Source organism: Rhamphochromis sp. 'chilingali', assembly GCF_963969265.1.
Source record: "Rhamphochromis sp. 'chilingali' genome assembly, chromosome: 3".
In the NCBI taxonomy this organism is placed as follows: domain Eukaryota; kingdom Metazoa; phylum Chordata; class Actinopteri; order Cichliformes; family Cichlidae; genus Rhamphochromis; species Rhamphochromis sp. 'chilingali'.
The window spans coordinates 6097675-6108428 of record NC_137931.1 but is presented as its reverse complement, the minus strand read 5'-3'; the positions used below and the strand labels follow the sequence as shown (position 1 = coordinate 6108428).

Genomic DNA, 10754 nt, shown 5'->3' with positions numbered 1-10754 from the left:
GCGGCGTGTTCACCGCGGCGTTTTCGTTAAAATACAAAACTGCTACATTTAGAGTAAAAAAAACAAGTTTTTGACAAAATAATCAGGAAGTATTTTTACGCGATTTGAAAAAAAATTATAACCACACTGAACTTATATCTAAAACATAAACGCCAGTCTGTGTGGCGAATCTGCGAATTCAGAGCCGCAGGTTAACGTTAGCTATTTCAATGACTTGTTTTTTGGGTCCATAAATGCTTTATTTTTTTATCTGAAGGTAAGAGTATTGTCCTTAATCGTGCAAAAATTATTTATCAGTGCTTTCAATTCGATTTGCAACTGTCCCACTACTACATGACAGCAAAGTTGTCATCTCAAGTGAGCAAAGAAAAAAAAATAATAATAATAAACGCAAGCTAGGGTAGCACGTTAGCACGCTGGCTTGACTTGGCTCACATGTACTGGAGCTATCCCTAAAGCTAATGATGGCTTGCTGATAATAACGTTTAAAACATCAGGACATTCCCGCCTAGTATTAAACTCTCGGTATTTAATGGGTTCTTGTATACAAAGAACGTGAACGTGGTTTTCCTTATTAGCGAAAATATAATATCAGCAAAATAGCACATTAATAATTGTAGCAATGTTTAGTGGAATAATATATGCTGCAGATTAATCTGTATGTAAAATTCCTCCCAGGTTTGAGGAAATAAGGCTATAGCAAGTATTTAAATTGAGTTGCACTTATTAGCAATTAAAAGGAAACGTTTTCTTATCCTCAGCATGGCCATCCCTATAGCCATCTTGGACTGTGATCTACTCCTGCATGGTCGAGGCCACAAGACCCTTGACCGCTTTGACCTGGACTCAGTCTCAGACAGTTTCCTCATCACGCAATTTGGCTTCCCCAGAGACTTTATCTTGTATCTGGTGGAATTACTCAGAGAGGTTTGTGGGCCTTCATGTCATGTTAAGAGATCAATTTAACTTTGTCTTTATGAAATATGCAAACACTACTCTGTTGTGTTCCAGGGTCTATGCAGGCGAACCCAGCGCTCCAGAGCCATCAGTCCTGAGGTCCAGGTGCTGGCCGCACTGGGTTTCTACACATCAGGTTCATTCCAGACATCTATGGGGGATACGATCGGTATAAGCCAGGCGTCAATGTCGAGATGTGTGTCCAATGTGACGAGAGCCCTGGTGGAGAAAGCACCTCAGTTCATCACGTTCAACAGGTACGATGATGTTATGCCACTTGATGTCAGGCAGGAATGACAAAAAAAATTTGAAACTGTAACTTTGTGATCCCAGAAACTTGTTTTTACTTCAAAAGAAGTAAAAGAAAATCTCACTTGAATAATAATAATGATGTTTTCCAAACAGAGATTTATCCACCGTAGAGCAGTCCTTCCGGGAGTTTCAGAGGGTCGCAGGATTTCCTGGAGTCCTGGGGGTGCTGGACTGTGTTCAGGTTCATTATATGACATTGTGTAATTAGTGTGTGTGTTTATGTGCATGCACGCTCATGCACTCATTTGTTTTTACAGGGGTAACCTAATCATCTCTCTTACTTTAATTTAATTTCCAGGTGGCCATCAAAGCACCAAACAGCGAAGACTCCTCATATGTGAATAAGAAGGGCTTTCACTCTGTGGCCTGTCAGCTGGTTTGTGATCCCCGGGGACTGTTACTTAGCGCAGAAACGCACTGGGCAGGTGGACTCCAAGACACTGTTGTTCTAGAAAGATCTGCTCTTTACAAACAGCTGCAGGACACAGAGCAGGGCTGGCTGCTGGGTGAGCTCTGGACTTTTTATTCCTTATTAGAAGTTAGCTTGTGGCATTGGAGTCAGAGGTTATAAGTTTTCCGATTTTCAGGTGACAGCCGTTACCCTTTGAGGAAATGGCTGATGACGCCAGTTGACTGCCCAGAATCCCCTGCAGAGTTTCGATACAATCTGGCCCACGCGGCTACACGTGAGATCGTGGATCGAACCTTCAGAGCCATCCAAACCAGATTCAGATGTTTAGATGGCACCAAAGGATACTTACAGGTATGGAAAATGTGTCACAGCCAATAATCAGGCCCAAACATTTTAGTAGAAATAAACCATGAGACATTTTTAACCTCCAAACAGTGTATTTATTTGTTCACGTTCTGCCCAGCAGAGTGCCCTCTGGTGGACAAACTAAAAAGCTGAAGGATGTTTCTCCAGTGTCCTCTTTATTTTTTTTATTTATCAGATGTCATAAAAGCCAATACTGATAGATCGGCAAATAGGTGATATCTGCTGATAACATCTGACAATCTGCTGAGTTCACGGTATTAGAATGATACACCATCAGTACCAGAGTCAAACAGGCCACGGTCATAACCGAAAATGAGACCTTTACCTTATTTGTGAGTGAAATATAGCAATGCATCTGGCGTAGTATTGCCAGTAATGAGTTGGTTTTTGCATCTGTAGCCGCTACCCCTCCTCTCCTGTTTACAGTACTCTCCAGAGAGGAGTTCATCCATCCTGCTGGCCTGCTGCGTTCTCCACAACGCCTCCTTGCAGTCTGGATTAGACGCCTGGACTCTGGAAAGAACAGAGCCTCTCGAGCAGCCAAAGAGCCTCAACCAGAGACCCGAGGACCGTGACAGCCAGGCAGAGGATCTTCGAAGGCAGCTCATATTCAAACACTTCAGCTGAAGCTGTGGGGGTTAAAGGGGACGAAGATTGGGACCAGTGCAAAGCTCAATATCACAAGAAACACATTTAAAGCAAGAACGTTCACCGACACGCTGTTGCTGATGCAGTTTTTTAATATTTTGCTGGATTCTACTCTACTGACTATACTAAGATAACATAGATATATTTATGTATGGAGAAACATGCAAGACGCTATACAACAAACCAAGGCGACATATCCATACACATTTCAAATAAGTGAACTCCCTGGAAATGCTTGATTATTCCCTCAGGACATTCAAATAGATTCCAAATCTTCATGGAGTGGTTGGAATAATCAAGCACCTCCTGGTGTTTGACAACTATTCAAACTGTGCAGCTGCTTCGTCATCCAGGTTTCTTTACAAGTTGAAAAAAAAAATCACCCACCCCATTATTTATTTTTTTAAATCCCACCCCTCTAATTTTCTTTTCCCCATTAGATTCCACAGGTTAAGATCTTGGACTATGTCACAATACAAAAACAAGACCCTTATTTACAACAACTGCACATTAAGTTGTCTTTTTTTTTTTATGTACATCGGTGCATTAAGACTCACGGGTGAAAATGACAGGCTGCAGTCACATGATTTTCTTCTTTTTTTCTTTTTTTTGGAGCATGTGCGGCATGACGGAACAGTCACAACGTGAAACAGATACAGACGACGTGAGTAAGAAAAGCAGAAAATCTGTGGTAGCTAAATTTTTGGCGCTTAAAATTGATTTTGAAGTGGCAGAACGTTCTTAAAGGATTTAAATAATGAATAAGGCTTTTATTTTGAAGGAATACCGGTCATTAAGGGTGTTTTTTTCCCACTGTTTCTTGAACCTTGTCAAAAAGTGTTTGTTTTTTTTTGGTCAGTTTTCAATCAAGTTATGTAATTAACAAAACTAGTGGTGTTTTACTGCCTGGAATGTATTAGTCATTTAAATGGCTTCATCAATATATACAAACTTTCTACAAACAGGAATAAATACAACATACACTGCTGTCGCATGACCACATTTTTATATCAGGATTGCTATACTTTTTGTGTAGTTTATTCAAAGTTTACTTTTTACATTTAATTACCAAAAAAATATATATAGAAATTAAACTTTTTTCCCAAATATTTTGTTTTCTTATATTCTGGAGATTATTTTTGGTCAAATTACTGCGAGGAACCCTCAGAGATTTTCATGCGACAGCAGTGGAACATAAACACTGTATTACAGTTAAAAGACAGAAACAGATCATGTCAAAGCTTTACACCTGATGAATCAGCATGTAAAACGTTACATCATCCTAAATGCCAAAACACAACGTAGCACTATTTCCTTGTTTCCTTTTTTTTGTGCATAAAATAAATATGCTCTTTTTTTGATGCTCAGAATATATTATAAGTTGTATTTTTATGCTTTTTTTAAACGTTATTTTTAAAAAAAATGGAGACAATAAGATAAAGTAACTTTTTTTTGATGCATAAATTAAATATGCTCTTTTTTTAATGCTGCAAATATATTACATATACATTTTATAATTTCATAAAAATACTTTTGTCATGTTTCCCCAACCTCTTTATGATCCCTCGGTATGAAAATATGATCTCCCTCCCAAAAGAAACAGAGCAGAATTTTGGTCAGAGCTGGAAAAAATTATTCAATTATTCAAATGTCAGATGCAGATGTAAAAAAGCTGAAGCGTAATGGAAATAATTTTTTTCTTAAAGCCAGATAAAAGATCCACACCCTGTGTTGATTGCGCTAAGCGAAACTTTTTTTGGATCTGTAAGAGAGATCTTTGTCAAACAAGTTGCGACTGTTGTGATCTCAAATGTGTAAAGGAATGTGAAATAAAAAGGTTTCACCCAGATTTAAAAAAAGATGATTCATCCATTTTCTGCAACAGAATAAACAAATCGTTTAGTTCAAGGAACATTTTCAGGCCTGTGTTTCCATGTGGGACTTTAGGTGTAAGGCCAAGTTGGTCATATTCAACTGAGCGAAGTGGAAGGCACTTTCAGAATGGCACGGCTTCCAAAAGCATATGTTGATGCCTAGTTGGTGTTGGTGCTTACACATGCTGTTATCTATTTCACACTTGGCTTAAAAGTGTTTCCTGTTACAAATGTTTCTATTAGGTCAACTGCTCTGCTCCACTCTGTGTGTACAGGAAGGGCTTTCACGTATACGGGGAAACAGAGAGCAGAGGAGAGATGACCTAAAAACACAACAGAGGCTCATACTGCGGAAAAAATACACATTGATGACATATTAAGCAGATGCAGCCCTTCGTGCTTTGTTCACCAACCTAATGTGGCACATCAGGAGCATCTTGGAATAAAAGTACAAGAACTACATGATAAAAACTAGAATCCCACAGTGGACGTCACGTTTTCACTGTTTTTAAATGCACACTGCCTTTTTTTTTACATTTCTTTCAGCCACATTCCCATAATTCTTTCTGTTTGCTCTTGCAAAAAGACCGCGTTGCTTTGCTCTGAACAGGAACGCTACACTTCATTTGTTTTGGGGAGGAATTAAATATATTTCTGGAAACGGGAAACAACTGTTTTAGATGGTCATCTTTAGGGCTGTCTAACAAAGTAACACAAAAGGTCTTTACGCGTGATCACAGCATAAGTGACTCATATATGCCTTTCATTTTGGCAGCTGTGGCTATTTTGTGCTCATGGCCTGTTTAAGCCAGTCAAATCTATAAGCTCTGACTGCAGGTTCTTTAAAGTTTAGTAAGGCGACTGTGTTTTTAATGTTTTGTGAGTTATAAACTATTTTTTAATAACTACATATAAAAAAAGATTCGTTGAGTATTTAAAATGATGCAAGATTCTTTTTTGTGCATAACAATGGAGATTCCAGCACGAAGGTCTGTTTAAAATCGAGAATGTTCAAGTACAACAGAGTCTGTCAAAGCAGAGAAGTGACGCTGTAGATAAAGGCATGGTAACAGAGGTGCAGGATGGGAGCCGTAATCTAAGCTCACTAGAGGAGATGATGATAATGGATTTTCTAACAAACTAACAGAAAACGTTTTTTGGTCCAGCTGGATGTTGATTTCAGCAACCTGGAGCATTGGGGTCCTTTGGAGGGATTCAGGGCTGAGAAGTTAGATGAGGAGAGGCTGAGCTGTGTCAGAAAAACTCAGAGTCTCCATCTGGTTTTGTTTCTCTGAGGAGAGGAGAAAGGCAGAGACGGCTGGTTAATGTTTGACAAGTGGCGTGTAAATATTGCAGCATACAGTGGAGTTTGTTTGTACCTCTGCTCTATCTTGGACCCGCTTGTCTGGTTGCTGTGGCCGTCAGCTGTGTATCGGCTGATCTGGTTGTGGGAGTGGCCTTCTGACTGTAGCCTCTCTCCTTCTGATGTCGCTAAACTCTCCTCCAGTGGAGCCTCTTCGTTGTAGAAGAGCAGGCTGCGGGAGCGGACTACGACACAGAAACATGCACCGTTCACTGGACATCCCTTGTGAGCCATCGTTGCTTTTAATTATGTGAAACCAAAAGCTTTTTGTACATATTTCAAAATATCTCCCATTTCGAACAACATCCCAGTTACATTTTTTAGTTCTTTCTCATAGTAAGGGTCAGGGCCTGACTATAAGACCCTGACCCATCAGAAATGATCATATATAAACTTTCCAACAACTGTGAAACAAAGGAAATTCTATGCTGAGTTTAAAGTCAACTGGATGAGCTTTTCTCATATTTTTTGCTAAAAGCTGATTCCTATTGGTTGACTGCTCGGTTCTGTGTTTGGTGGGAGGGGCTTACACACGTGTGGTGAAACAGGGAGCAGAGGAGAAAATCTAATATGACCACAACTCTTAACACTGAATTGAAAACAGTCCAGATACAGAATTCTTGTGACTCCAGTTTTGTTTTTAATTATTAACTTATGTGTTTTCCACTTTTAATTATTTGTATGGGGAACATATAACTGTGCCTTTCTCTCCCTGGACAGTTGCAGAGGAATCTGGTCAATTTTAGGGGGTTAGAGCTTATTAAACCTCACCACTCAGAGGATGGTTGCTGGCAGAAGGAAGTTGCACTTAATTTGATGACAGCCTAACTTCTGGTTTCAGTAGGGCTTTCCCAGGAGTGAGTTGTTAAAGGAAGTGAATTTATAGGGAAGTGCAAAACAGCTCGGAAGGAAAATCAAAACCTGTATCCACTTTCCAAATGGGCTTTCATTTTGAAGAAAATTGTAACAGTATATATGAGAAGATGGAGAAAATTATATTTCTAAAATGTGATGCCGCTCTTTGCTCTGTCTAATAACTGTAAATGCATTGAATGCATTAGACTGGAGCTACAAAAGGAAACTTCAGCAAAGGATAGACACCTTTTGATGATGACAAATCTGCCATAAACACTAAGATGCTAAATACTGAACATATTTCTAGACCTACCCTGACTGGTGGTGTAGAGGTCCGCCGATGGAGAAGAATGAGAAGAGGGGGAGGACTGAGAAGAAGCGGGGGAGGAGGGCAAAGAGGAGGTGTGACTGACCAGGGAGAGGGGAGAAATGCAGGGAGAGAAGGAGCCCAACACCAAGACAAAACACAGGGCCATCATCTGCGGAGCGAGGGGAACATAACACTCGTGTTAATAATAATCACGAGAGCGCTCAGACTGTGATGCTCGTGATGTATTGGGCTCATGCAGACACTTCAAACTTATTGAATTCTGAATTTCAGTGCATATTCCAAATTAAGAAAAGAAAAAAGAACCAAAAAACATTTTTTTAAACTTCTTAGACGGCAAAAGGAAAAAGGAGGAAAAATGGATCCATTCAACAGAGACTGATGGAAAAGAGGAGATGCATGTGATATACTTGCTCCATCATCAATATGAGTTTGCTTGATATGAGTAATATGACCACTACAGTTGTGCTTAGCATACATATAGTGATAGGAGCCAATCATTATCATTGACCGCTTTAAGATGATTTAGCCAAACGAGAATGCATCTTCTAAACTTCAAATGGGAGGCAGGTAGGCTAACATCATAGAGACATATTAATTGTAATATTTATACAGTTATAATAAATCCAAATGCTGTCCAAAAGCAAATAAAATCACCTCAATTACAACAAAAATATTAACATAAATGTGTGTGAACAGCAACAGCGGCAGTAGTATTTACCATGAGGCATGTTCCTGTCTGAGTTGAGGCCATTTTACACGAACGGGGGATGACCTTCCCTGAAATCAGCGACTGAAGCTTCTGGAGCTGCTGTAGGAGAGACCTGGAGACAGGAACAGAGGCAGGGATTAAAGAACAAGAAGGGCAGTAGTCATTATTTAGTGTACAGAGAAGACTTTGACTCTCACAGGTTGTGGCCTCAGAGCGTTTGGGAATTTCAATCTCTATAATATGTATATGGCTGCACCCACAACGTGCATGCATGGCTTCGATCTCCACCCAACCCACAACAAAGGTCTCACACACACAAACTCAGACGTACAGTTTGTTTCAGCCGAAAGATGCACGGCTCTCATTATCGGGTTTATTCTACATCAAAGAGAACTCTAACCACCTGATTTACTTTTGTTTTCCGTGTCCAACAAAACAAGCAGAGAGCAAAGCTAAGATGAATAGAGTGCATGAATAAAACCACTAGAAAACAGCACATTAGTGGGATCTGGGGAGCAGGGCTCTGATGGTATGAGCTGTCTGTGGCTGTGAGGACACACTCTGACCACTAAGTGGAGACAGAGATCAAGTTTCTGACACACAAACACACACACGCGCGCAATGCAAACCAGAAAGTCAGTTAAACGTTTAAAAAGTCAGACGCTTAGTCATCTGTTGCTGCTTTTATAGTTTCAAATTTCCATGCTGAAATCAATGACAGGCCCCAGAATAGAGCAGGGAAACGCGACCTGTCAGCTGTAGTAAACTCGTGTAGGAATGATGCTGACCTGCATCACTCGCACGAGTCTTTGATGTAAAACCTCAAGTTATTGCAGCTTAAAATACACGGCAGTGAGCGAGTAAACGTGTGTGAAAAAAGCAACAAGGACAATGGAAACGATTGTCAGGTAATTAAAATTCAGTGCTGGAAGCTAAGCTAAACGAAACATATCCTAAACGTTTGTCTGATGTGGATATGCAGACGCTAATCCAAATCCAACCCCGAGTGTGAGTTACACAACTAACAAACCGGTAGTCCTAACCAAGTCCTGCGTGGATCCGACTAGACGGAAAGAAAACAGCACAGGGGAACAAAATGACCACTAATAACTGCATCTGGGACACTTTTAGGAACTGGGAGCTTAAATTTAGTGCGTTTGTTTAAAGCCTTTTTTTAAACTCACATTTACTCTTATGAGAGTGAACGGGGCTGCGTGTTGACTCACGTTTCCCAGTTTGCGCCAATTCATTGTTCCTCCCTGCAGTGGTTTAACATATTCATCGGTGTGCATGTGTGTGTGTGTGTGGCTGGAAGGGAGGGGGCTGCCTTCCATGATGAAAGCTGCTGTTAACTCGCCACTTTAATGACAGGCTGAGTGTGCCACAGTCAGACAGACAGACAGACTCTCCTACCCCCTCCTCCTCAGCCATCCAACCCTCCACACCCACCCACCCTTCTAACCACCCACTCCAGGATAATAGCAGATTGGTTTCATATTGTTATAATAACAGAGGAGACAGCGGCACCTCGGTGAGTCTACGCTTTGCTTATAGAGCACAGATAAATTTCACTTCAGACCCCTTTAATTCTCTCACGCTGCATAGATATTAAAATCCCGTAAAGGTTTTACCCACAGAGCGCGTGTGAGTGTGTGTGTGTGTGTGCATACGCTTGTGTATAAGCTACAGTCCTGTTTGTAGTTTTGCATCTTCATTCTCTCTGGGTGAAAAATGAGAACCATCTTCGTAAGGCCTTCTGCAGCTCGTCCGGCTCTCAGTTTACCAGGCTGCATTCTTTGCACACTTGCTGCTCTCAGTGATCGCAATCCAAACATCATTACATGAATGGTGGGTTTGTATTACTGGTGTGTGGAGCCAGCATAAAACAGCTTCAGTCTGTTCAAAGCTGGAAGATAAAGTAAAGTATGCTGGCACACGTGTGCGTGCATGTGAGTGAAAACCTCACCTGTTGGCTGTCTCCAGGTGTTCTACTTTTCTCCACAGGTCGCTGTTTTCTGACGTGTAATTCTCCACCCTGATACACACACAGTCAGAGATACACACATTGTTTTTATTGTCTTATCCCTGCATATGTTGCAGCGTTATCCCCAAAGGCTGGAGTATCATGAACGGTACATTTTGACCACTAATCCACAACATTTTGACCGGTAATTATCTGTTATTGTTGAGGAGGCACAAAAACTCAAATCTTCTGCCAAGTGAAAAACTTCTTTTTCTTCTCTAGACTGCTCCCTTTCAGGTCAGCTGCTTCCATTTAACCCTATCCCGACACACCAACCCCCTGCATGTCCTTCTACACTACATCCATGGATCCTAAAAGGTTAATTGTGTTCACCTGGACATAGTGTGTTCACTGGGAGAAATGTTTTGTCACTCATCCTAGTGACGTCTTCAGTCTCAGCTGACTGAAGGTTTCTGCAACCTTTTAAACAGTACATGCACAATGAGTGAAACTAGCTCCACTGGAGGACAATGGAAGATGCAACCATGAATCTTCTATGTGGGTTTCCTCTTTTCCTCCTGCCTGGCATCTCTATCTTCAATATACTTTGAGCAATATAGCCACTATCCTGCCTCTGTTTATCCAGACCATCTCAGCTTGGCCTCTGTAGGTGGTTGAAGGTTGTAGTAGGAAGAGTGACTGTGGATCATCAAGTGACAAACTTCATAGCTGACAAATGAAGGCAATGCACAAGTGCCAAAAGCTGCAGTTCCCCTACTAGCCATGGCTGTTGAGCTCCTGAGCTTCCCTTCATTGCTCATTTTAGTGACTGAACTCTTGGTAATCTGATAAATTTGGCTCTCCATCCTTGGATCCAAATATGCCCCAATTAAAGCAATGGGCAGTCATCTTTTAGGTACAGTCTGTAGCTACGACATGATTTAACCTAGCCTAATCAGCTAAC

At 40.9% G+C, this 10754-nt stretch overlaps 2 protein-coding genes across 3 annotated transcripts in view; one reads left to right on the top strand and one right to left on the bottom strand.

The window, feature by feature from the left end:
- Positions 1-113: 113 nt before the first annotated feature.
- Positions 114-3113, top strand: harbi1 (harbinger transposase derived 1). The gene is made up of 7 exons (XM_080877956.1): positions 114-256; positions 762-927; positions 1012-1214; positions 1363-1450; positions 1568-1775; positions 1857-2032; positions 2474-3113. Exons 2-7 carry the CDS (start codon positions 763-765, stop codon positions 2672-2674), a joined length of 1041 nt encoding a protein of 346 aa, XP_080734082.1. The 5' UTR covers positions 114-256; position 762; the 3' UTR covers positions 2675-3113.
- A 1583-nt stretch (positions 3114-4696) lies between these two features.
- Positions 4697-10754, bottom strand: part of creb3l1 (cAMP responsive element binding protein 3-like 1) — a 39529-nt gene continuing 33471 nt past the window's right edge. For both annotated transcript variants that reach the window (XM_080877954.1, XM_080877955.1), the window contains 5 exons: positions 9794-9862; positions 7837-7939; positions 7101-7266; positions 5949-6117; positions 4697-5860 (listed from right to left, as the gene is read on the bottom strand). In XM_080877954.1, coding sequence (XP_080734080.1) covers positions 5824-5860; positions 5949-6117; positions 7101-7266; positions 7837-7939; positions 9794-9862 — 544 coding nt within the window. In that variant the 3' untranslated portion in view covers positions 4697-5823. The remainder of the gene's footprint in view (positions 5861-5948; positions 6118-7100; positions 7267-7836; positions 7940-9793; positions 9863-10754) is intronic.